Raw genomic sequence first — 27,816 nt, 5'->3', positions numbered from 1 at the left:
ACATATATATTCTTTTTTAGATTCTTTTCCATTACAGCTTATTACAAGATACTGAATCTAGTTCCCTGTGCTATACAGTAGGACCTTGTTGTTTATCTATTTTATATATAGTAGTGTGTATCTGTTAATTCCATACTCCTAATTCATCCCTCCCTTTTCCCTTTAGTAACCATAAGATTGTTTTCTATGTCTGTGAGTCTGTTTCTGCTTTGTAAATAAGTTCATTTGTATTATTTTGTAGATTCCACATATAAGGAATATCATATAATATTTGTCTTTCTCTGTCTGACTTCATTCAGTATGATAATTTCTAGGTCCATCCATGTTGCCGTAAATGACAATATCTCATTCTTTTTTATGGCTGAGTAATATTCCATTGTGTATCTGTACCACGTCTTCTTTATCTATTCATCTGTTGATGGACACTTGGGTTGCTTCCATGCCGTGGCTATTGTAAATAGCGCTGCTATGAACATTAGGGTGCATGTATCTTTTTGAATTAGAGGTTTTGTCTTTTCCAGATATATACCCAGGAGTGGGATTGCTGGATCATATGGTAGTTCTATTTTTTAGTTTTTTAAGGACCCTCCATACTGTTTTCCATAGTGGCTGTATCAATTTACATTCCCACCAGCGGTGTAGGAGGCTACCCTTTTCTCCACACCCTCTCCAGCATTTATTATTTGTAGACTTTTTGATGATGGCCATTCTGACCCATGTAAGGTGATACTTCATTGTTGTTTTGATTTGCATTTCTCTAATAACTAGCTATGTGGACCATGTTTTCATGTGCCTGTTGGCCATCTGTATGTCTTCATTGGAGAAATTTCTATTTAGGTCTTCTGACTTTTTTTTTTTTTTTTGCGGTACGTGGCCCTCTCACTGCTGTGGCCTCTCCCGTTGCGGAGCACAGGCTCCAAACGCGCAGGCTCAGTGGCCATGGCTCACGGGCCCAGCCGCTCCGTGGCACGTGGGATCTTCCCGGACCAGGGCACGAACTCGTGTCCCCTGCATCGGCAGGCGGACTCTCAACCACTGCGCCACCAGGGAAGCCCTTCTGACTATTTTTTGATTGGGTTGTTTGTTTTTTTGATATCGAGTTCTATGAGCTGTTTGTATATTTTGGAAATTAAGCCCTTGTCAGTCACATTGTTTGCAAATATTTTCTCCCAATCTGTAGGTTGTCTTTTCGTTTTGTTGATGGTTTCCTTTGCTGTGCAAAGGCTTATAAGCTTGATTAGGTCCCATTTGTTTATTTTTGTTTTTATTTCTTTTGCCTTGGGAGACTCATGTAAGAAAATATTGCTACGAATTATGTCAGAGAAAGTTTTTTTGTCTATGTTCTCTTCTAGGAGTTTTATGGTGTTGTGTCTTATATTTAAGTCTTTAAGCCCCTTTGAGTTTATTCGTGTGTATGGTGTGAGGGTGTGTTCTAACTTCACTGATGTACATGAGGCTGTCCAGCTTTCCCAGCACCACTTGCTGAAGAGACTGTCTTTTCAATGATGCGGCTTCTTCACGTGCTCATCAGCTCTCCTGCTTATGGGGAGGCCGGGCAGGGCTGGGGTCGGCAGAGGTGCCTGCAGTGCCAGTCCCCTGCCCCCGCTGTGGTCACCCCGCTTCAGGCCGTCACCCCGAGGGGCGGGGGGATGAGCAGGGGTCATGCGGGGCTGGGAATGGTGGCGATGGCATATCGCTCAAGTCTGAGGCACTTTCCTCACAGAATGCCTTTAGTTCCTTCGTGTCAGCGTCCCCCGTGAGCCCTCTGCAGCCTCTGTGACTTTCCCCGGATGTCGGAGCTGCTGGATGAGGTGACCCCTGGGGGATTACCTTGGTGGCCTCCCCTCCACAGCGCCTGGCCGAGCGTTTTCCTCACGCCGCCTGAAGTCAGTATAGACACTGCCCCTCGCGGCTCCAGCTTGTACCCTGGAAACAGGGCTCACAAACGTCATTGCGCTCTCCTCCCAGAAGCTCACCTCTCACCCGGACACTTCCCTCAACTCGGTTCTTCCCACGGCAGTTTTGGAAAAAAGGAAATGTTTGAAGAGCGTTAGGGCGGAAGGGTCGACCCTTCCCCTAATCAAGGTAGAGGCTCAGTTAAGTGAGGTAAAAAATGGTCCTTAAAACTGCGTTCCTCTTCAATTTTAGTTTAAGAAAATAAATTTAGTAATAAAGTATGGCTGCTAATGGGAAAGGAAATTTCAAAGGCCTGTGGATCTCTCAGAAAACTGGTGTGACAGGGTAAGAGCCACATTCTCTTGAAGGACATTTTTGCTTTTGTATAAAAAGATTTCTTCTTTTCTCAGAAAAAGTGGCCCGTTTAATGCTATCCCAGTGCTTAGAGAACATTTTCATTTCTGACGTGGTCAGCTAGTTCCCATTGTCATTGAGAAGCAAGTGGGGAATTGACAAGACGATCACATGTCCCAGATTTGGGGGTCAATGCTGGTTTCAGATGCTCTGTCCTCCTGTCCAACCATGTAACCCATTTAAAAAAATGATCATGGGGGCTTCCCTGGTGGCGCAGTGGTTGAGAGTCCGCCTGCCGATGCGGGGGACGTGGGTTCGTGCCCCGGTCCGGGAGGATCCCGCGTGCCGCGGAGCGGCTGGGCCCGTGAGCCATGGCCGCTGGGCCTGCGCGTCCGGAGCCTGTGCTCCGCGGCGGGAGGGGCCACGGCAGTGAGAAGCTCGCGTCCCGCAAAAAAATAAATAAATAAATGATCATGGAGCACAAACTTCCTTTTCTGCAGGATAACTTTGAGTCGTGCACTTAAATAAAGTTGTTGCCAAGATTTCCTTCCAAGTATTTTATGCAAATCGTAATTTTTATCGAGCCTGAATTGGAAGGCTAGGCTCTTTGTAGAAGCTTCCAGGTAAGCAGTTCTGTGACCGAGAGGGAGAGACAGCTTAAAGATTAAAAGCACCAGCTAAACTCTACCGCTGATTGGATGCATCCTTGGACAAGTTACTTAATCTCTCTGTGCTTCAGCTTCCTTGTGTGTAATTTGGGGATAGATTGTCGGCGTAGTTCTGAGGATTTTTTAAAAGGCAATTCAGGTAAATCACTTAGCATCACACTTAGCACTTAGTGAGTGCTCAATAAACGTGAGCTAATTCAAAAACGTATACACAGGGCTTCCCTGGTGGCGCAGTGGTTGAGAGTCTGCCTGCCGATGCAGGGGACATGGGTTCGTGCCCCGGTCTGGGAAGATCCCACATGCCGCGGAGCGGCTGGGCCCGTGAGCCATGGCCGCTGAGCCTGCGTGTCCGGAGCCTGTGCTCCGCAACGGGAGAGGCCACAACAGTGAGAGGCCCGCGTACCACAAAAAAACAAAAAACATACACACATATGTAGTTTTAACTTGGTTTCCCCCAAAGTAGAGCCTGAGATAAAAACTTGGATGCAGTGGTTTATTTGGGAAGTGATTCCAGGAAGCAGGAGGAAGGGACAGAGTCACTGCCATTGACCACAGGGCTCCATTCCACCAGGTAGCCCTGGGGAGCCTAGAGCATGCCTCCCAGGATTGGCCCCCAAGAGCTGGGGCATCTGTGTGTGTTTGATGTATGCAGACAGAGGGTGAATGAGACAGGATCTTAGCTCAGTATTTTTAAATGGAATATAATATACTCAATATTAGTCTTATGGCCAGTTGTTTGTTGTGAAAAGAGAGAACACTGAGGGATGACATACCAAGAAGTGCTTAAAAACGTGGGATTTTCATTTTAAATGGCTCCGCCACAAACAGTTGTGTAAGAGTGAGTAAGCTCTTTACCTTTGCTTTGCTTTGATAGAATGATAATATACTATTTCCAAGGGAGAATCAAATGCATAGCATTTAATGCAGTTCCTGGACATAGCGCGCCTTCAGTAAATGGTAGCTATTTTGTGGTTGTTCTGATCATTATTGTTATTATTGTGTGCATAACTGTGACAGCAGAAAACGACAGTCTGTGGACTTCAGGATATGTAACCAGCTTAGCCTAAGTCACAGTATACCTCTAATTTATAGAAAGGGAACGCGAGGTTCTGAGTGGCTACTTGCCTGGGACTTCCCAGCACATCCTTGGTGAAGTCGTAGGCATTAGATCTGAGGGACCATGGCACTGGCTGCAAAGCTGGGCACATCGCTAGATGGGCTGGCCAGTCTTTTGTAAAATCTGGTATTGATCTGATTTGGTTCTGTTTCTGTGGAGCCTTCCTAATGCCATGCTAACCCCGTCTTCCGTCCCCAAACGTGGTCTGCGATGGCCTTTCCCTTCCATAGAGGACACTCTCCAGTTTCGTCCTGCGGGGCCCTGTCCCTTCCACAGGCCAGTGTCTCCTGGCTGGAGTTCCCGGTGCCACCTGGAGATAGCTCTGCGGCTCCCAGCTCCCTCCTAATCACCGGTTCGTGATGAAGCATCCATTAAAGGACCAAGGAATTATTGAGGTACAGCATCTTGCAAGTAAAACTGCTATTTCCTGTTACACCACAATTCTAAATTATCCACGGGACCTTTGTTCTTCTGCTGAAAACATTAGGCTGGTTTCTGATGGTGCGTTCATCCTGGGCCCAAGGTCAAGATGAAAATGCAGCCTTTTGTAGCAGAACTTGATCCACCCTGCTATGTGAAGGCCTGGGGTTATGGCTTCCTGGCTTGGGTGATCTCACGCAGAGCCTCATCTCAGTCACTCGCTGTGTGTTTGTGCCAGCTCTAGAGACACGAGGAGCATTGCCTTTTTAACGCCCCATCCTCACCCGGCCGGTTTATACCTTGGCAAGGTCCTGAGGACGGGGACCCTTTGGGAAGATGCCCAGTGCGTGGGGGTCATAGTAGACAGGCAGCATCCTTTTCCAACGCCCCTACCCCCCAGCAGTGTGGTGGCACAGGTAGAGCAGTGGACCCTGCCCCTTATCAGCTGTGAGCTTGGGCATCACCCCTTTGGGCCTCATCTGTTAGACCAGGACCTGGAACTGGAGCGTGGCTCTGGTTCTCTGAGCTTGGACCTGCCATGCTCAAAATCTTGGTCACTCAACAGACAGGTCCTGTTACTGCTGGCCCATCCCTCTCTTTCCCCCGACATCCAGTTTGAGTAGAAGTTTGATCACTCATACAAGTTGGGCAAAAGAACCTTGGTCACATCTTGTGTATCAGGTAACATCTCTAAGGGACTCCACTTACTAGTAATGGTAGTTACCGTTTATGGAGTGTGTATTAGGTGCTGGGTGCTATGCTAAGCACTTTATGTATATCACGATATTTCACCTTCAGAACAGTCATTTTGTAGTTGAGGAAATGCGGGCTTAGGGAAGTCAAAGAGATTACTCCAGGCAAGTGACAGCATTGGATTCAAAGCCAGATCAGTCTGACTCCAAAGCCCATATTCCAGGACCTCAGCTAGAATGTTACTCTTTTCTCGCCCATCACTGACTTCCCCTTTTTACCTCTTTCCTGAGGCTGGAGTGGTCAGTTACAGGTTGGGTCGGGGAGAGGGATCTTGTTCATCTCCGTGCTTTCCTCCACAGTGCTGGGGACCAGGTTTCCCCATCCACTGGGCTTCGTACCCTGTGATCTTTATATATATATATATATATATATATATATATATATATACACACACACATATACACACACACATACACACATATATATATATTTTTTTGGGGGCTGCATTGGGTCTTCGTTGCTGCACGCGGGCTTTAGTTGGGGTGAGTGGGGTCTACTCTTTCTTGCTGTGTGCAGGCTTCTTATTGTGGTGGCTTCTCTTGTTGTGGAGCACGGGCTCTAGGTGCGTGGGCTTTAGTAGTGTGGCACGTGGGCTCAGTAGTTGTGGCTCACAGACTTAGTTGCTCCGCGGCATGTGGGATCTTCCCGGACCAGGGATCGAACCCGTGTCCCCTGCGTTGGCAGATGGATTCTTAACCACTGCGCCACCAGGGGAGCCCTGTACCCTGTGATCTTGCGCTATTCAGAGACCACTCAGGGTACAAACAGATTGGCATCTCAGAACCTCCACTGACTCCGTGTATATGTGTGTGTGTGTGTGTGTGTGTGTGTGTGTGTGTGTGTGTGTGTGTGTAAACTCAGGATGGAGTAAGGGAACTCAGCCCTGTGGCCTACCTCTGTGCTTTTTAAAAAGTGTCTGATGACAGTGGGATCTAGGAATTCTTTCTTGGCTTGGAAAGGTCAGAGCACCCCTTGCCTGCCCTTGATGCCAGGGGCTGCATCCTCCATTAAGCATCAACCCCCTTCATCCTGCCCGGCTCAGAGGGAAGCTACTTCCTCAAGGCAGAATGAACTGAAGGGCAGAGAGAAAATGTCCAGTCTCCCAGGGGGCTTGCAGTTTTTGCCCACCTACCTCTCCCCACCCTGCTGCATCTCTCAGCGGTGTCACTCAGCCTCAGACCCACGCCCTCCGGATCAGGTGCCCCTCACAGGGCCGCTTGCCCCTGTGCTTAGTCAGCTGCCTCTAATGAAAAGAAAGCATGCGTAAGTCACGAGGGCCCGTTCCCGGGGTGGGAGGAGAAGGGGCCTCGTCCGCACGGCTCCTGGCTCCGATGACGGGCACCAGGTCCTCAGCCGCTGTTCCACCGCAGGCACACGTGTCCTCCCAGCCCCAGCCCCTCCTCTCCCATTGCACTTCAGGGCTCAGAACCCAAGCAGGGTTCAGGGCTTTCTTTGAAGTTAGGCAGTAAGGACGAATCTGACTTTTACGTAAGGCAAGAAATTGTTCCGTTCAAAATCTCTTCAAGGCCAAGGGCAATTCACAGATACCAAGGAACAGCAAGCACCGAGGCCTGCCGGGAGGCGGAGAAAGACGGAAGGTGGGGTTTTGGGGAGTTGACTCTAACTTCCCAGGAGTGGCTTTTAGCTTTTATCGTAATGACCCGTGTTGACAATAACTGCTACTATTTACCGACTCTCTCCTCTGTGGTAGACATTTTCCTTCTGTGAACTCATTTACGCCTGCAGCGGCCATAGAAGGTGGGTGGTTTTTTTTTTTTAACATCTTTATTGGAGTATAATTGCTTTACAATGGTGTGTTAGTTGCTGCTGTATAACAAAGTGAATCAGCTATACGTATACCTATATCCCCATATTCCCCTCCCTCTTGTGTCTCCCTCCCACCCTCCCTATCCCACCCCTCCAGGTGGTCACAAGGTGGGCGTTCTTTTCTCCTTTTTATAGAGGAGGAAATGGAGCCCCTGAGAGGCAAAGTCATTTGTTCAAAGTCACACATCGGCCAGTGGCACAGCCTGGATTTGAATTCAGACCTGTCTGCCCCAAAGCCCATGTTTTTTTCCTACACCCACTGCTTCTCCCCATATTGACCTGGAGGATTTATAAAATATGTACTAAGGGCAAAATATAATGCTCTGTGCTTTTTTTTTTTTTTGGCCTCGTGGCTTGCAGGACCTTAGTTCCCTGACCAGGGATTGAACCCAGGCCCTCAGCAGTAAAACCGTGGAGTCCTAACCACTAGACCGCCAGGGAATTCCCTATGCTCTATGCTTTTGACAGTGTATCTCTTTCCATTTGATTTTTAAATATGATGTGCATGCATCCATGTTCATTATATTGTTTTTAGAATAATTCAGTAAAGAAAAGGGAAGAAGATTTGTGGAGGGGGAAGGGGAATAAGGGAGGAGGATGGAGAGGCCCCAAATTGAAATGTGGATCTGACAAAGGGGAGATGGTGGGTGTGTGGTGCAGCCCATGGGGTCACACTGCTGGCCTGGGCCTGATGGGGTGCAGGAAGGGGGGTCCCCGCAATTTTCTGCTTCCACAGTGTGCAAGGGATATTTAGTTAGGGCTAATTGGAAGGCAGCCTGGGGCAGTGCAGGGGATCTAGGCCTGACATCAGGAGAGCTGACTTCTGGTTCCTAAATTCTGCCACTAAATAGGTTGACTCTGCAAAAGTCGAGTAGTGGGTTGAAAAGATAGATTCACATCCTAATACCTGGAACCTGTGAATATTACCTTAACTAGCAAGAGAGTGAATATTATATGACCGAAGGTGAGATTAAATTAAGGATCTTGCAATGAGAAGCTTATCCTGGATCACCCAAGGAGGCCCTAAGTGCAATAACCTGTATCCTTATAAGATGTACACACAAAGGAGAGAAGGAGCCCACGTGACCCCAGAGGCAGAGATTGGAGGGATGTGGCCACAAGCCCAAGAGCACGTGGAGTTCTCAGAAGCCAGATGAGGCAAGGGACAGACTCTTCCTTGGAGCCTTGGAGAGGCCTGGCCCTGCTGACACCTTGATTTTGGACTTCCAGCCTCCTGATTTCTCTGAGAAATAGATCACTCTGATTTTCAGCTGCCCCATTTGTGGTAATTTGTTACAGCAGCCGTAGGAACCGAATACAAGTCATTCCCCTCTCTGGCCTCCGTTTCCTCAACTGTAAACTAAGACGGTTCAGGCTCCCAGTTCTGACATTCTCCCCGTCACTCTCTGAGCCACAGAGAACGGAGCTCCATTCTCCAGGTAACCCCTTCCACGTGGTACTTTGTGTCTAAACAGGCCACCTTTCCCCTTTGGGGAACAGAGTTGGTTGAGTCCGGATGACTTTGCTAAGAGTAAAATACCATCCCAGACAGTTAATTTTTCTTTTTTTCTTATTGTTAATTGCTAGAGAAACGTTCTGCCTTGCCCCAGGAAAGCCATCCAAATAACTCTGACCTCTCTGTGGATTTTAAAAAAAGTGTTCAGTCTCAGTTTTCTCATTTCTTCCAAACAGTCCCTGCAGCTTGAGGGACCATGGTGAAGGGAGAGCCACAGAATTTGCTCTGGGGCTGCCGGATAAATGCAGTTCGGAGGCAAGGGGCTCACATCACCTCTGCGCCAGCTTCAGCCTCCCCTGCTTCCCCGTCACCAGCACGCTGCTAACCGAACGGCTGCTCGGGGCTCGCGCCTCCAGTTACGTGACTCAGGAGCCTCATGTGTAATCACCATGAACCAGAAAAGCCGCATGACTGCTCTGTGCCTACAGTGTCGAGTGTCTTATAATATTCACAGAAACCAAAGGGCTGGAGGAGGCAGCAAGGGAAAGCCTTTAGAATAAAGCTCACAGAGTGAGGACAGCCAGCTCAGCTCCTCCCTCATCCTTCCCCCACCCCCGCCTAAGGTGCTGTTGGAGCTGTGAGGAGCCTCCAGCCTCGGCAGCAAAGGAAGATGGTGAAACGTCCAGAAGACTGGGGATGCGACCCTCAGACAATGGCTGTGTCAGGAGGAGCTGAGCAACCCACACCCTGCCTATGAAACAATCTTATCGGAAGCCTTTAACTGCCTTAAACTAGGTATTCAGGCTGAATACTCCAGGGCCACCTCTAAACCTCTAAAAACGATGTTCATGTCTTTAGCGTTCCTTCAGCTGCCTGCCACGCTGTGTCAAGCAGAGTTAGTGAAAGCCCCAGGGCAGGCGCGGGATCTCCAAAGATCAGTGCATGAACGGTAGAGGTGAGGGTTGCCCTTGACCCCGCCTCTCCTCAGCTCCCTCCTCTGATGATCCCCAGCCCACCAGCTCCACCATCACTCAGAACACATTCATCCATACGGGTTGGTCTTAGAATGAAAGGCACGTGGATGCTTCCAGTGATGGTACTAAAATGCCCTGATTTTTAGATTTAGTATCTGTCAGGCACAAATTAAAGCCGTCATTGTCCCATATGCCCTTCCCACTGTGTGTGTGTGCGTGACTGTGAGTGTGTGTGTGTGTGTGTGTGTGTGTGTGTGTGTCTGTCTGTCTGTCTGTCTGTCAACTCAAGGTTAACGGGTAATAATCGAAAAGAGCTCCAGGGACTGGACCGGCTGGATGGAGGTATGAATAGCCTCCCAGGAGAGGTGGGGAGGTTCCGCCCTCGGGTCTGGGTGCCGGGAGGCACTGGGGGTCTCAGCAATGACATTGGCCCTGGTGAGGGCCTTTTGGAAGTCTGCCAGAAAGTGTTTTGCTAGACTTCTTTCAGAACCTCGTTTATCAAGCTCTGTGGCTACAGGGAGGAAGTCGCCCAGCCAGCCTCAGCTCAGCGCCTGTCCGCTTGGGAAGCGCTGAGCACTGACCCCAGAGGGGTCTGGCTGCCACTACAGACCCTTCCCTGGAGAGGCCTGGGTGCAGAGACTGGCCAGGTCACCCCTCAAAGGGCACCTCTGGGGATGGGACAGAAGCAGGGAGGGCTGCCCGGGGCAGGGCATTGTACAAGCAGCCAGTGTCGATGGGAGAGGGGCCAGGAGAGAAAGGCTTTCTTGGTTTGGAAACAAGCAAAGGACACGAGGGAGAAAGCAGTGCTGAATCAGGACCAGGAGCCCGCACCTTCCCCGGTGCCAGCCTGCAGCCCGTGGGCCACATTTCAGTGACCTCCATGAATGGGGAAGCAGATGGCAGCCAGCCAAGGTCACCGGCTCCTTGGTGGTCCCTTTTCATGGGGTGGGAAGGAGAAGTGGGGGCCCGGGTCCCTTTAAGGAGCCATCCCTGTAGGCAGAGCCAGACAGACAGACACAGGGCAACACGGAGTGCCATTTGCGGTCTACAGAGCCAGCTCTGCTACGGATTCTTCCTGAAGCAGAAGACCCTCCTATTCCAGGCCAGCGACTCTAAACACCCCTTTAAAGCAGGGTGGGCTTAAGGAGTGTAACGGCTTTAACTGGGTTGTCTGCGTTCCCCGGGAAGGCTTCTGCCTTCCACTTAGAAGGAAAGGCATCAGGTTGCTTGAAGGAATCCAGGTTACCGAGTAATCGCCATAATAAAATTGAGAATGAAGGTGACCCGTAGAAGCATGGTAAATGCACAATTTTCTCTGCTCAGTAAGTGAATTTTGATTATAACTCAGCACTTGCCTCGGGTCGTAAAGTACTGCTAGCATTCGCGGGAAAGGACAAAGTGCAAAAAATGCTTCCACAAAGAAAAACACAGGCTTCCCAGCCCTCTCTGTAGCAATATGCAACCTAGAAAATTGAAAGCAAGGTTGCAGTCTCTCTGTCCTTCGTCACCATTTTATGTACCAGCCTGTCATACAAAATGCGGGGAGGCACCGCAGATCAATAGCTATTCTGGGTTAACGTTGCCACAGCTTTTTTTTTTTTCTTTAAAAGAAGAATTTTTCTTCCTATGTGGATCACAGCTTATTATATCTAAGGCATACTTCTGTGGTCTGCCTATGGAAAGGAATGCTGAGAAGGAGCAACTTCTTTCGAGGTTTTATGCATTTTTAAATATCAGTGATGGGGCAGCAATGCTCCTAGAGAACTGTTCCTTTATAAGCTGCAAAGGGTTGTTAGCCCTCAGGTTTGAGAAGCAGGTAAAACTTACCTGATGGGCCACCTGGAGCCTGGATGAGACCTCCCCAGGGGCAACCTGGGATGCGGAGGTCTGTCTCCGCCTGGTACAGACTCTGTAAATCCTGTGTGTCCTGCTGCAACCCCTGGTAACATTAGCGGCCGTCGATTTGATTTGTTTATCTGCAGCGACACTCATCTGAGCAAACTCTCTAAGTGGCTTTTTATAGGAAATGAAAAGCCAAATGAGAATGTACGTGAAAAAGTGAGCCATGGGAAATAGCCTCTCAAAGCACGTGTCACCTATTTTTATGTTACTAAGTTGGCTGAAGGCTTTAAGTGATAACTTTTGAAGTTCCTAATGGAACCCTACAAATTATGTACGATAACGTAATCTTTTTTCGGAGGAGACCGTTATAAAGCACATCTACCTTGAGTATCATCTCTTTTTCAGCCTCACAGAGTCGTGGAGGAGGCGGGCTAAAGAGTCATAGGTTCATTTTGAAGGTGAGGGAGGGAAGGCTCAGAGACATCGAGTCCTTCAAGGTCACACAGCTAGTCAGCACTGACCCAAGGACTCCGACACTGACTCTGGGCTCCTGAATCCGGGCAGCAGGACTACCTGTCAATATCCAGCCTGACATCACTGAAACATACACACAGATGCTTTTCCCTCCACCCCACACCAAGATCTTAGCACCCTTCTTCCCCTCCATCACCTGCTGCAGCCAACGAACCATCCAAACTCAAACTTTGGAAATGCTAAGTCTCATAAAAAATTTGTAAGGGTTTTAAAATGCGAAACAGGAATAAACAAAATTTCTTGCCGCAGGGAACTAACTAATGTAAAGCGACAAAATAATGGGAGTTTGAATGCAGTCTCAAAAGTGGCCATAAAATGGAATTCAGCATCATATTTTACTAGGTACATCATACACTCGCTTTGCCAAGGATGACTGGTGGTGAATTCTCATTTATAAAAGTAAGCCATGAAGGGAAAAAGAAAATAGGAGAATGAGGGGAAGAGAGAGGAGGGGAGGGGAGGAGGGAGAAAGGGAGAGAGAGAGTGAGAGAAGGAGGGATTGGGATTGGGAGGCTGAACGGTTGAGGGAGATGGTATTAGTCACAGCTTGGGTACCGCGGAAAGCCGGTTCCTAGGTCAGGAGCACCATAGCTGTCCCAGAGTAGTGCATCACCCCTCCGTCCAGGAGTGGCCTTGACATATGGCCCCAGGGGCTCCAGGCAGCTGTCCCTCCTGAGGACTTCCAGGAATTGTGCGGAAGCGGGGGTGGGGGGAGTGTTGCAGGGAGGCATCCTTCAGCACTGGCCTGCAGGGCTTCAGCCGAATAGAGTCTGACTGCAGGAGTTTATAAAGTGATGAGCAACAAGCAACATCTCCTGCCCAACAGCAGTGGTCAGAATGACAGAGCTGTTCTGGTAGAGACTCTTCCGTGGCTCAGCTGCAGACGTGCCCTTCCCCCGTCACTCTGCCTTGGGTATAATGAGGACAGGAAAGCAACTCCCAAACGAGTCCATCGTTTATTTGGGGACAGAGCCCATTGGGCTCAGACTTTCACACTGGGGGGAGTTCAGCTGCGCCCTCGCACCGCCCCTCCCGCCCTACCTTCCCGTCTCCCCTGCCTCCCCTAGCCAGGGGCTCTGCATTCATTTCCCTCAGCCTTGGCGGTGATGTGAAGCGGTCCCTCCAGCCCATATTTTGGCTGTTCTCTTAAAGGGCATTGACCTAAAGGCGCAAACGCAGCGGCAGCGGCGTCGGAAGCGCAGCCCGGCGGGCGGCCACAGCAAAGAGGCACCCGCAGCGCTTGCGGTGATTCGGGCAGTGGCAGCTCGGGGCTGGTTTCATTTCGATACTCTTGAAGCAAATCTGCCCCTCCTGTCCTCCGCGCACCGGGCGCATCTAGCTCGAAGGAAGGAAAGAAGACAAACTCCTCCCGACATCCCCGCCCCCCCGATCCCCACTCACGCCGAGTCTGAGCACAAGGGGAAAACACTCTGAAGAAGGAGCCCTCTCCCCAACTCCCAGATCCCTGCCTCGGGGTTCCTGCCCCTCCACCCCGACCCCAGTTACTTCAGCGGCAGCCAGAGGGGCTTCCTAAATCCGTGTGCTCGCCTGCCTTTGCAGCACGTGGGACAGACTGCGATTTGAGTAACTTTTCAAATCCTGTCTCCTAAACACTTGCCCACAAATATTTGGGAGAGAGAGGGGCAAGCCCCCTGCTCCGTCCACCGACCTCACTTCTGACCTCCGCCCCACTCCTAGGCTGACAGCGTGGAAAAAAAAAAGAAGACTCTCACTCCAGTTGCTCTTGCCAGTCGGGGAAACAACACACTGTCGCCGAGAGCATCCAACCGCCAAGAGAGGGAGAATGAGCCCCGAGGCACCGGCGCCGGGTACCCAACACCGTCCTGGCGCCAGTGGACCAGCCTTTGCCGCGAGTTCCCCACGCTCGCGGGAGGGTCACAGACGCCCCCGGAGGATGGACTTGAACCCAAGCCGCGGGAACATCAAGCGAGAGAGAGCCACTCACCTTTAGGTTGTGCGTGGGGTTTACAACGCAGACAAGTTGCCCAGCGGCGGAGAACACCCGTTTAGCCTTGTAGTGCTGAAAGCGGAGGTGAATGAGATCTAACACAGCCCCAAAGCACTGGGTGAAGAAAAGCATCACAACTTTTTTGGGGGGGTTGTTGGCACAGCAAGGCAGCGGAGGAAGCTGTAAGTCCTTGGGCTCTGGAAGGAGCGCAGCCCCTGAGACACTACACTCCAGCCCGGCTTACTGTGCTTTCGTATTCATCATCAAAATAAGACGGTTAGAATCTTGCAGCAGTGAGGCGGCCAATCAAAAGGACAGAAATGTTATCCTTGAGGTGCAGAGACAGCCAATAACAAATGCCTCCCCTACCGAAACTCCCTGATGAATTGAGCCTGGCGGAGAATGTATTATTGAACATTACCATAGATCAGCACATTGCATTTATCTTGTGATTACAGCCAACCATACATAATGCTGGGGAGATGGGCTGACAAAACTGATTGCTTAATGTGTCTCCATTTATTAATTGACTTAATTTAACATGAGAGGCTTTCTTAACGCGCTGGCAAAAACGTAAAGCATTTAAACCGCCAAATAGTAAAACACCCTGCTCTAAAGTAAGCAGATGGATAACGCAGATCGCGGCTTGATTCACCAGAGCTGCTTGGGAGAAAATCAAATATTACAAGACTCCTCCGATTCCAGATAAGGGTTTGGCAACAGCAGAAACGTGCATCTTTCAATCTTGTGCTCCGATTCTCTCTGTAGTTTGGATTTCAGCCCCTTGATAAATCTGACTCTCCGCTCTTTATCATAGAAAAAGCATTCCTGACAAATAAATGCTTCGGGAGTTGAGGGGGAAAAAATGTACGTATATCTATAATACTGTAATTACTGAAGCCTGAAAATATTAAAGCATAAACGTGTACGGAGTGTGCTTCTAAAAATAATGAAATCCCTGATGCATGAATGCACACACACAGAAAAACCTACACAGAGAGGAGAGTGACTTGTAAATCAGCAAAATAATTACAGATGCGGAGGGCTTTTGCTTGTCATTCATTTGCATATTGGTGGGCAGCAAATTGCTAATTAACCACGAGATTGTTGGAGACGTTAAAATAGAGGTTAAGAGCACACATACAACATCATTTGCTTGTCTCTGCAAATGCCAGCAGCACATTTCTGTGCTAGAGAAGGCAGAGGGCATTCCAGTCCTCGGACTGCACTCCCTCTCTCTCCAGAACTGGGCTGGTAGAGGTGCTAAGCCCATCCACTGGTTCTGGAAGAAAGGCTCCTGAGCAGTACACGAGGAGTCTTAGGGTTTGGGGGGAACAAGCTCTGATGGCTTAGTCAGTCTTTGGGACTAAAGCAGGAGAATTGCATGTGTCGTGTTTCTCATTCTCTTTGGTTGTTTCTCCGCTGGGAAGCCAGCCCAGAGGCGGTGAGCCTGTGTGAGCATCAGTCTTGGGTGTGAATTACACTGAGTGTGAGCCCATTGCTTCTTCCTGAATGGCTCTCGCTCCACTCCGGCTACAGTACTTGGGTTGTAACGTAGGCAAAGCGTACACACACCTGGGACACCTACATCTGTGACCTGGTAAGGCAATTAAACCAACTACTGATTAAAGTATAGGGGAAAAAAATGCACAGTTTTCCTGAAACCAGGACAAAGCCCAGGTGTTGGTTTTCACTTGAGTTTAAAACCAAACCAATGTGTTCGGAAACAAATAAGCCAAGCACCATTTAAAATGGAAACTTTGTACTTTCTAGAATAATCGCACTGGCACAAAATTAGAAGAGGACAACATTTGAACTGATTAGAACCTCATCTGTATGATGCTTTTATAGGATATGAGTCCCCGGACCCATTCATAATATGGTTCATAGATAAGAGTTGCTGACCTACAATACCAGAATTCTCTTTGCAAAGTTTTCATTTTCCAGAACAAGCTTTCAGCAGTTCAGCAGGAAAACATTCAGTATTCTTTTATTGCCTTCCTTAAAAGAAATAAATAAAAGTGACCATACTCCACCAGTTCATAATTCAGAAGTTCCGAACTTCCTCTTTCCACATCCTTTGTTAGAGTGGAACTATTATGCTGTTTGTTTCTACCTCTGGGTAACTTCAGACAGGTTTCTTAAAACATCACTTAGGCTCAGTTCCCACGCCTGTAACTTGGGGATAATAGCAAATTATTCCCCTCTCAAAGTTATTGTGAAGGCTAAGATGATGTATCTGGAAGAGCCCAGCACAGTGGCTGATTCAAAGCAGCCCTTCAATACTTGAGTCTATTGAGTGTCTTGTGGAAGAGTGATTATGTTCAGAATGTTTTTCCTTCCTGTTCCACGAAATATTTTTCCCCGTGAATATTCACCCTACCATCCAGGGTCACAAAAGCAGAGGACACGATAAGAGCAGACTTGACTCTTGCTATGTTCTTAAGGGTGGATGTTCCCAGTATTACCTGGACACTGGGTCTGGGAGTGAGGGCTGAAGGGCTAAGGAGTGCATATTGACATCAGTGGTGAGAACAGAGCCACAGACCTGCTACTGTGGACGCTTTTCCTTAATTCCAGACCTGACCTTTTGTCCTACTCTCTAGCCCCAAACTGGTTTACGTCAGTCTACTTTCGAATATTAAGCATACCCATCTGTTCTCGGAATCAGTCCTCAAAATAATCATCCATTGGGAAATGTCTGAAGCTAACCCTGATGACAAACGCTCATGGTTAATGTCTCCCAAAACTAGTGGCACAAACTAGCCTTCGTGTAGAGATTTAGAGCTGTGTTCGCCTCTTGCCACTACCCCTCTGCGGTAGCCACACCAATCCTCTCATGCTTCCCGTTCACCTCCAGAGCAACCAGCTTTCCATTTTATCTGGACCAGCAATTCTCAGAGATTGGTAATTAGACAAATTTGGATTGAAAGCCTACATTGCTACTTACTGTTACTTTGGGTAAATTATGTAATCTTACTGACGCTTAGTTTTGTTTGTCTGTAAAAAGGAAGCTAATGACTCTCTTGTAAAGTAGTTTAAAGATGAAGTGAGATAATATAAGTAAAGTAACCAGCCCAATGACTGGTTTTCATAATAACTTTAATGAGAAGCTATTGTCATCATCATTATCATCATCTTCTCATCAAAAAAATTTTTGTCCAAGGCAACCCAAAGTTCTGGTGAGCATATAGAACAACCAAAATTCTCATGCACCACTGGAAACCACTTTGGAAAGCTGCTTGGAAGCATCTAGTAGAGCCAAACACATGGGTACCCTATGACCCAGAAAGCCCACTCCATATACCCAACAGAGGTGTGAGCATGTGCTTAGCAAAAAACTGGTACTAGGATTTTCATTGCAATGTATTCATAATATAGTTTCATAGCAACTGTAGTCACAATAGATAAAAACTGGAAACAACCTAAGTATCTATCAAAAATAAGATGGATAAATTACATTGTTTTCTTCCTTCCTCTGTTAAATACTACATAAAAAAATAGAATAAACTACTGCTACGTGCAACAAGGCAATAACATGGATGGATCTCACAGATACAGTTTTGAGGTAGAGAAGCCACATGCAAAAGAATACATGTTGTGTGATTCCATTTATATGAAGTTCAGGAACATAGAATAGGTTATCCACGGGGCAGGAGATCGGGAGAGTGGTAACCTTGGCATGGGGTCATGACCGAAGGGGACATGGGGTAGGTTTTAGAAAGCTAGGTAGATTCTGTTTCTTGATCTGTGTTCTAGTTTCATGAATATTGTGGATTGACTTGTTTTCCTGAAAACAGATGTGCTGAAGCCCTAATCCCCAGTGCCTCAGAATGTGACCTTATTTGGAAATAGGGTCATTACAGAGGTCATCAAGTTAACATGAGGTCATTCGTGTGGGCTTTAATCCAATATGACTAGTGCTCATCTAAAAAGGGAGAATTTTGATGTAGAGATATACACACAGGGAGGATGCCACATGAACGTGAAGACAGAGATCGGGACAGTACATCTATAAGCTGAGGAACACCAGAGATGACCAGCAAACCACCAGAAGCCAAGGGAGAGGCATGGAAAAGATTCTCCCTCATAGCCTCCAGGAGGAACCAACCCTGCTGACACGTTGACATCAGACTTCTAAGATGTCTCCAGCACTGTCAAGACAACAGATCTATGCTGTTGAAGCCACCCAGTTTGTGGTACTTTGTTATGGCAGCCCTAGAAAACAATACAATGGATATATCTGTTGGGTGGAAATTCTTTAGGCTGTGAACTTATGATCAATGCCCTTTTCTGTATGTAAGGTATATGCCCCAATTATACTGAAATAACATGTGAATGAGCATATAATTGAACTTTGAAGTAGTGAAGTATTCCTACAGATTTTAAAAGTTTATTGAAGTAATCACAAAGGAAAATACTTGGTTACATAAAATGTTAAACTCTATGTCAAAATAATGTCTGACAACTGACATTGAAAAAACCCAACATATTGAGGGATATATTTGCAGCAATTATGACAGCAAAAGATTTGTATTCCTAATAAAGAACTCTTGTATATCATTTTAAAGAACTAAAATTATGTAAAACAAGATAGACAGAGGATATAAACAGAGTACACAGAAAAAGAAATTTAAAAATTCATAAATGAATGGTAGATGTTCAATAGAACTAGAAATCAAAGAAATGCATTAAAACAAGATGGCATCTTTGGGCTTCCCTGGTGGTGCAGTGGCAGAGAGTCCGCCTGCTGATGCAGGGGACACGGATTCATGCCCCGGTCCGGGAAGATCCCACATGCCGCGGAGCGGCTGGGCCCGTGAGCCATGGCCGCTGAGCCCTGCGTGTCTGGAGCCTGTGCTCAGCAACGGGAGAGGCCACAACAGTGAGAGGCTCACGTACCACAAAAAAAACAAAAAAAACAAGATGGCATCTTTTATGTGTCAAATTGGCACTTTTTATTTTTAAACAATAATAACCAGGGCTGATGAATCTTCATTGAGAAGGACATTGTCCTCTGCTGATGATGTGAATAATAATAACAAACATTTAAATGCTTTGTAGATATCAGGCACTATGCTAAATAGTTGGCCTTTGTAGTCAAGTATATCTACAGTCAAATATCTTATTTTCCTTTTCACAGTAACCCCATCAGATATTCTTCTCGTTTCCAGACAAGAAAGCTGTGGCTCAGGAATATTAACTTGACCATCGTTACCTAACTAGTAAACGGTAAAGGTAGGATTTGACCCCAGATTTCTGCAGTGCCAGATACTGAGATTTACTGCCTCTGAGAGTGTATACTTGTTGTACGCTTTTCTTGAAAACAATTTGACAATATGCATTAACTGCCTAAGAAGGTCCATAAACTTTGACCTACTAACTAAATATCTAGAAATCTGTTCTTATGATAGAAACAGAAATGTCAACAAATATTTAAGTATGAGGATGTTCATTGTTGTATCACTTATACTACTGGAAATAATAGAAAGAACCTATGTGTCCAACATTATTTAAGTAGACTTAAGTAATTTAAGATACATCTAGCCACAGCATGGAATAAATCATAGCTGTAAAAATAGGTTTCTGGAAAAAGTATAGAAAGACGTATGCATAAAGCTATTCACTGTGGCACTATTTGTAATAGTACAAGACTAGAAACCGCCACATTATCCCTCCATAGGGGACTGGTTGAATAAACTGTATACATTTATCAAATGGTGACAATTAACCATAAAAAGAAATGACAGTTATCTCCAAATACTGCTAAGCAATGAATTCAGGTTATCTTGGTAGATTAAAAAAAAGTAATGTGAAGAATTTTGTGCATAACATGAAAATATTTATCTTAGAATGGGGGATATCTATTTATTTGTTATTTATGTTTTAAAAATGGAAGAATGAATTAAAAACTAACACCAGGGCTTCCCTGGTGGCGCAGTGGTTGAGAGTCCGCCTGCCAATGCAGGGGACACGGGTTCGTGCCCCGGTCCGGGAAGATCCCACATGCCACGGAGCGGCTGGGCCCATGAGCCATGGCCGCTGAGCCTGCACATCCGGAGTCTGTGCTCCGCAACGGGAGAGGCCACAACAGTGAGCGGCCTGCGTACCACAAAAAAACCCCAACAAAACAAAAATAAAAACTAACAACAAAGTTACTTATAGGGGCGAGAAGGGAAGAGGGTAGAGGAGGCAAAAATAAAGCTAGACTTCTCTGAATATATCCTGTTCTGTAGTTGGACTTCAAAACCTTGAAATTATTTTATAAAATTATAAAACAAAAATAAAAAAGAAATCTTCAAAAGTTAAAACCAAAATAAAACAAATCAACCATTTGACAAGTTGGTGGCATATGCACACAGAAAAGACAATTTTAAGTTACTTTGGAACACAGTAAGATGACTATATATCTTAGTAAAATGTACTCCAAAGACAGAAAGAAGCTCAAAAAATTTAACTACCTTTAGGACATGTATTGCTGGTGGTAGTGTCTGTAGTGGTTTAAAAATGTATCACCACCTTCAGAAAGTGGAGCCTAATCTCTCTCCCCTTGAACGTGAACCAGACTTGATGACTTACTTCTGATGAAGTGTGGAAATGATGCTGTGTGATTTTTGAAGCTAGATCATCGAAGGAATTGCAGTTTCCCCATTGTTGTCTTGGATCACTTGCTCTGGGGCCGGATTTCATGCCATGAAGACATTCAACTAGCCCTCTGGAGACGCCTATATGGAAAGGAACTAATGTCTCATGCTAACAGCCAGTACCAACTTGCCAACCGTGCAGATGAGATACTTTGGAAGCAGATCCTTCACCCTTGGTCAAGCCTTCAGATAACTGCAACTCTGGTCAAATTCTTTACTGCAACCTATGAGAAACTCCCCACCAGAACTACCTAACTGAGCTGCTCTCAAATTCCTAACTCACAGAAACTGTGACATAATAGTTGTTTAGTGTTACTTTAAGCCACTAAGTTTTGGGATAATTTGTCATGTAGAAATAGATAGCGAACACAGAATTTGTTCCAGGACTGGGGTGCTTGCCATGACAAAACCGTGAAATTTATGAGCGGCTTTGGAATTGGGCAGTGGACAGAAGCTGAGAGTATTAATGAAAGCCTAAAGGGCCTCGAGAAGACTGAATAGAAGCCCAAGGTCAAGAAGGGCTGATTTTGGAAGGGTTTGTGAACGTGGTTTTGTCTGAGTGGGCTACACCCAGAATCATAGGAGATCCATAAAGTTTTTAAGAGAAGTAAATTGGCAGAAGTACCACATGGATTGGATTGAAAGGGGCAGAATTAGTATAAAATGATAAGAGGCCTTTGGACCCTGAAGCTTCTACTGATAGGAAGTAAGCTGAGAATACTCTTCAGTAGAAAACATGGGCTACCTTTCATGAAAAAGAGAGGATGACCTACAGGGTGGAAACAAGAGCTCAGAGGCTGGAGCTTAAAGCTATGGAGACACATTTTCAGACCTGGACTCCTAAACAAGGAACTTTCAACATTTGCCCTGATGAATTTTCCTATCTTTTGCGTCTGTGTGTCTCCTGTTTTCCTTTATTTTGAATGATGGTAGTGGTGGTGGGGTGATGGTCCATGGTAGTTATCCTGTGCTTACCCTACCATTGGATGGTGTGTGTGTGTGTGTGTGTGTGTGTGTGTGTGTGTGTAGGTGGCAATTAACTTTTCTTTTTAGATCATAGGTCTTCAGATTGTGAGGAACTGTACTCGAGGAGCTGTTCTCTAGGACACCTGAGGAGTCTCCTCCACACTTGTACCTGATTTAGTACCAAGATCATGGACTTCAAGCGGATGGTGTAAGAGAATAAGACATTGGGGAAGTCTTTGGTAGGGGTGAGTATATTTTACATTTATAATGTAAATTAAGTTGCAGCCAGAGAGTGAAAAGAAATATGCTTGCAAATTCTTTGACATTCCCCTTTCAGTGGGTAGAGACTAATTCTTCTCCCTTTGAATATGAGCCATACACAATGATTCACTTATAACAATAGAATGTGGTAGACGTGACACTGTGTGATTTTTGAGGCTAGATTACCAAAGGCCTTGCCATTTACACCTTGCATTCTTGAATAGCTCACTTTGGGAGAAGCCAGAAATCATGCCATCTGGACCCTCCAGCAGCCCTCTAAGACCCACTGAAGTCTTCTTTCAACACCCAGCATCCACTTGGTAGCCATGTCAGTAGGTCCCCTTGGAAGCAGATCTCCCAGCCCCGTTCGTACCTTCATATGACTGTGGCCCTGGCTAACATCTTGTCTGCAATCTCATGAGAGACTCAGACCCAGACCGTGCAGCTAAGCTGCTTCTGATTTGCTGATCCATAGAAACTGTGACATAATTAGTGTTTATTGTTGCTTTGAACCATTAGTTTTGCGGTAATTTGATGTGTGTGTATTGTTAATGAAGCAGATGAGTAATTATGTTGGTGTCATTGATGTAAGGGAAAGGAGCCACAGGTGTAAGACTGATGAGGTTAGAAAAAACACTGTAATCTTGAATTCAAATGGCGATCATTGCAACGGCGTATTTTATGTTAAAGGGCAGTAAGAGCAGAAGGAGAGGAGGAGGGACAAGGGAAAGCGAAAGCAAAGTTCCTTAATTCTGTCCACAGAAAAGACCTCGAAAATGAGTACCTGAAAACCCAGATTCTATATAAAATTTCCCACTTAAAAGCAAACAAGCTAGATCTCTTTAAAGAAATGGCTCGTTCTAGATCCGGAGCAGAAATGTTTCAGATGAGCCCGGAACATCCCATGACAACAGAAAGTAAGGATGCAATGTTTTTAAAAAGTACTAGAGGGCTTCCCTGGTGGCGCAGTGGTTGAGAGTCCGCCTGCAGATGCAGGGGACGCGGGTTCGTGCCCCCGGTCCGGGAGGATCCCACATGCCGCGGAGCGGCTGGGTCCGTGAGCCATGGCCGCTGAGCCTGCGCGTCCGGAGCCTGTGCTCCGCAGCGGGAGAGGCCACAACAGTGAGGCCCGCGTACCGCAAAAAAAAAAAAAAAGTACTAGAAAAAAAATGCAAGGATCTTTTTCAGGATTTAGAAAGCAACGTGAAGAGGCTCCCACGGCCTGAAGATGGGACGGCTGGAGCATGATTAAGAATAATAACTGCAAGGGACTGAAACACATCAAATATGTTTAAATCCACACGGACATAATGACACCAGCAAAACTAATTAGTTCCCTTTGCATGGCGCTTGGCACTTAATTCATTATTTTGATAACTGGCAAATGAAGGGAATAAATAAGGTATTTATCCTGCCTTTCTTCAATGAACTGTACCTCAGTGTAATTAAATAGTCAGTGAGGAGAAGTTTCTCTTTATAGCAGTTAACAAATGAAGAAATAATGGTAAAATGAGAATATTCACCTTTTTGAAATTCCTAATGAAGTAAGGGATCTGGGCGGTGATCATCATTGGCTGCTGACATCACAGAAAGACAACCAGGTATTGGGTACCTCCTGGGAAGTCACAACAGAGCATTCTTACCAAAGTAACAACATGAATCTGATCAACCTTTGAGATGTAGCTACTGATTTTCAGGAGATGCAGGGGACAGAGGAACATGATAAATGACAACATGGAAATCCAATTAGCAAACTCCAGGGCGTAGGAAACTCTACAGGAGAAATGACCAGGTTCTTTAATAAATAAATAAAACAGCTTAGAGAGAGAGGGATGGGGAAAAGGAGAGAGAGAGAAAGACATCATGTTTCAAACGGTTTTTACAATGTGCAAAAATGCCCAATGTATATTAAGTTAGGAAAATCAGAATGTAAAATTGTATTTATAAAACAAATCCATCTTACTTTTTGAAGAAACATATAGCACAAGAGAAAAAAATGTTCAAAAATAGTAACAATGTGTGCGGGTAGCAGGATTATTGGTAATTTTGGAATATTGTATTTTTCAAATCTGTTTTAAGATGGAAATATTTTTATAATCACTGTCTCTCTTGGAATAAGGACAAATAGATAAATTACTAAAAATATGTCTATAGTGAGGGGGAAAAAAGCATATTACTTTAACACTTGTTTTACATGTGGTGGCCCTGTGCTGTCCATTGAGATTCTGTTTTCTGCAAGAACACTGACTAATGCCATCGTAGTGAGTTGATGGGTCCCATCTCCCTAGTATCAAGCGTATATTTTATTAAGGGTCCTTTGGGAAAGACCTGAATTCAAAGGAATAAGCCAGCCCTTCTAACTCTGAGATGGGCGTGAGAAGTTAGCCCTCACATAACTGTTGAGGAAGGTCAGCATCTGAATTATGAAGTCTGGCTTTTGGTAGGTGATGAACAGGAAAAGGAAACAGACCACCTCGACATAGCCCAGGTTGGGTACAGATGGTCTAAAAGCAACAAGTTTATTCTGTAATGTTGCCAAGGCAACAGCAGCTGCTTCTGGCATTGCGGAGGGTGAGGGAGGGAGAAAACAGGAGAAATAAAGAGGCAGAATGATTCTGTGCATCTTTCCTAGGAAAATAGGAAAGAATACTGACTATTTTCTGGGTGAACATGCTTCCATAACGCTTAAAGTGTCATCAGTGAAAGGCAAATTGTGTTTTTCACATTGTAATCTGCCTCGAACTAAACAGGAACGCGGTCCCTCTTGTCATACTGTCATTTTCCCGTCTATGACTCCGAACAGTGGTGAGTGGGGCTTTCTTACAGCTCTATCCCCTTGAGTATTAAAACACCTTGATGTTTTCTTGTGATGGTTACTGCAGCATCTATTCACGTGGCTGAAAGATGCTTATGTTTTGACTGTGTCTGGATTTGCAAGGGAAGAAGAGAGGAAAGGAATAGCCTTGGCCCTTTTCCTCCTCTTCTCCTCCCCTTCGCTCCTGCCTCCAGATCTTTCTACCTGCAAAGGAAGAGGATGAAGCAAGGAGAATGTGGCAGTGAGGAGGGAAAGAGAGCAGCAGGTCTGGGGAGTGTGCTAGAGATATTTTCAGCCAAGGGCTACCTTCCCTGGGAGCCTGGGAAGAGTTGAGTCAGGGCGAGGTAAGCAGGGCTGGAGCCCAGCTCTGCCTGTGATGGCCTCAGAGAGAGAGAGCAGAGCTGGAGATGAAGACAGAGCTACAGAGACGATCGGTGGCAGATGTTGAGCATCAAAATCATTCTCGAACTGGAGAAACTCAGAGCTCTGATGCCCTGGCTCAGGGAAAGACTCTCTTTCCTGCCTGAACCTCATTTTGTGTGTTCAGAACCTGAAACAGTCTCTGGGCAGTTTTCCCTTGCTCAGAAGGGAAGAGAATTTAGAGCCCTGCTCGTGCCCAGTTGAGGCTGAATATTTTTTCAAATGCCAAACCGCTTTTAACACAGCAGAATGGCCTAGAGATCAAAAGTCTGAACTTGAGAGTCAGGCAAGTCAGAGGAGCCTGGATCTCCTGACTGGAGCTGCCGCTCCAGCTGCTTATTCATTACTTGTTATATATTATTTCACTGGCGTCACATTTACAAGGATGGAAGCAGGTGGCTCAGCTGCACCAGGCCTTAGCTTCCTCTCTGTCGGTGGGGACGCCAGGGCCAGCCTCCTAGTGTTGGGTTGTGACTAGGACTGCACAGTGGACTGCAGTTCAAGTCCACTGTGCCTAGTGTTGGCACAGCTTCTGTGACATTTCTATTATCATCTCATTCGTCTTTGAACATGTCTTTGAAAAGTGGGAAGGAATGGAGTTCACCTGTGCTTGCTTCTTGGATTTGAAAGTGACACTAGAGTAGGTAGAAACCCTGACCAGAAAGTTAGGTCACAAGTTGGCCACGGACCTGTATTAGGTTTCTCTAGAAAAACAGAATCAGCAGGAGATTTTATATATACATATATATATATATATATAATGTAATATTATATATATAATGTAATATTATATATATAATATGTTACATATTATCTCTATTACATATAGCTATAATTATATATAATATATATCTATAATCTCTATGTATTAGAGAGAGAGAGAGAGCAGGGGCTGGGGGGGTTGGAATTTATTTTAAGGAATTGGTGCACACATCATGGATGCTGGCAAGTTCAAAATCTGCAGGGCAGGCCAGCAGCCTAGAGGCCCAGGGAAGAGCCGATGCTGCAGTTCAAGTCCACAGGCAGTCTGGAGGCAGAACTTCCTCTTCTTAAGAGGAAATCAGTTTTTTTCTATTAAGGCCTTCAACTAATTGGACGAAGCCTGCCCACATTATGGAGGGTAATTTGCTCTACTCAAGGTTTGCTGATTTAAATGTTAAGCTCATCAAAAAAGACTTTCACAGAATTATGTAGAGTTATGTTTGACCAACTATCTGAGTACCATGACCTAGCCAAGTTGACAGATAAAATTGACCATGACAGGGCCCCTTAGAGCACCGTCCGAACATTGGTACCTCCCCACGAGTCAGTAACCATGACCCCAGAGAGTCACTCACACAATAAATAAGTTCCATTAATGCAGCTCATTTCATGGCATCTGCAGAATAGCTGGGACCAGATTTCAGTTTTTCTTTATTTGTGCTGCACCCTTCTTTAGGAGAAAATCAAAGCACAGCAAAAGTTGATAGCAGGAATTATGTCAAAAAAGCAATTTCTACCACAGGTCCTGGGGTTAATATGTATTTATTCCAATCTCTTAAATATTAAGCGAAAGAGGGAAATATTTGAAGGGAGCTCTAGACTGGGGACCAAAGGTTCAACACTCCACCCTGACACTTAGGCAAGTGTCCTGATCCATAGTGAGGTGGATAATCACACCTGCACCAAATCAGGTAGCGGGGAGGACTTGCCACGATCATCTGTGCCAAAGTGCACAGATATCGGGCTTCCCTGGTGGCGCAGTGGTTGAGAGTCTGCCTGCCGATGCAGGGGACACGGGTTCGTGCCCCGGTCTGGGAAGATCCCACATGCTGCGGAGCGGCTGGGCCCATGAGCCATGGCCGCTAAGCCTGCGCGTCCGGAGCCTGTGCTCTGCAACGGGAGAGGCCACAACAGTGAGAGGCCCGCGTACCACAAAAAAAAAAAAAAAAAGTGCACAGATATCAATTATACTTGAATCTGGAAAAGGGTTGAAAGCCAAAACCTTGCTGTGTAAACAGAAAGTATTGCTGCTTTTAACACTAAAAGAAAGGGAAGAGGGAACCAAGCCCCATAACTCTGAGGCTGACACCTCACTCTTTTCTCTCTTTCTCTTGAGCAAAATTTCGCTATGTCCTGACAGCCCATCTCAGCTGTTCCTCCAGTTTATGGCTGCCTGCCCATCTTTCTTTGTCTGGTGCACACGAGTGATACAGAGCTCTTTCTGTAAGCTGCAGTCAGGAAAGGAGTGTGTCCTGGTTGGGAGTTCAAGGGCAAAGATGATACACAGGACTTTTTTCTTTTTTTGCGGTACGCGGGCCTCTCACTGTTGTGGCCTCTCCCGTTGCGGAGCACAGGCTCCGGACGCGCAGGCTTAGCGGCCACGGCTCACGGGCCCAGCCACTTCGCGGCATGTGGGGTCTTCCCGGACTGGGACACGAACTCGTGTCCCCTGCATCGGCAGGCGGACTCTCAACCACTGCGCCACCAGGGAAGCCCAATACACAGGATTTTAAAAGGTGCCTCTCGTGCATCTAGGGAAAAAGACTCAGACGCTGTTGCTAAAAGTGTAAATCGGTACAAATCCTGGCGTACAGTTTGGAAATATTTAGCAAATGCTTAAAAAAGGGAAAGATACCTAGTAATTCCATTCTAAGGACTTTATCCTTAAGTAAGTAACAGACAAGTATGCAAATATATGTACAGGGATATTCATTAGGGTCTTCTTTTAAAAGTGAAAAACTGCAAGCAGCCTAAGTGTCCAGTGATATCCAGGATTGAATAGATGAATTACAGTCCATCTTGAGAGCAGAATATTATTTAACCATTAAAAATAATAAGCTGATGATGTGTACGCATGTGTGTGTGTGTCTAAAGGTATTCATGATACATTAAGGGGAAAAGTAGGTCACAAAATATTA

The 27,816-nt window shown here is 46.1% G+C and overlaps 1 protein-coding gene across 1 annotated transcript in view; it reads right to left on the bottom strand.

The window, feature by feature from the left end:
• Window positions 1-13,957, bottom strand: part of SIAH3 (siah E3 ubiquitin protein ligase family member 3) — a gene marked incomplete at its 3' end in the record, with an annotated part of 73,022 nt that extends 59,065 nt beyond the window's left edge. The window contains exon 1 of the mRNA XM_079903201.1: window positions 13,808-13,957. Coding sequence (XP_079759327.1) covers window positions 13,808-13,942 — 135 coding nt within the window. The 5' untranslated portion in view covers window positions 13,943-13,957. The remainder of the gene's footprint in view (window positions 1-13,807) is intronic.
• Between the last annotated feature and the right edge of the window lie 13,859 nt (window positions 13,958-27,816).

Source organism: Stenella coeruleoalba, assembly GCF_951394435.1.
Source record: "Stenella coeruleoalba genome assembly, chromosome: 18".
Taxonomy (NCBI): Eukaryota; Metazoa; Chordata; class Mammalia; order Artiodactyla; family Delphinidae; genus Stenella; species Stenella coeruleoalba.
Note: the sequence above shows the minus strand (reverse complement) of the source record. Positions and strands in the feature narration are given on the sequence as shown.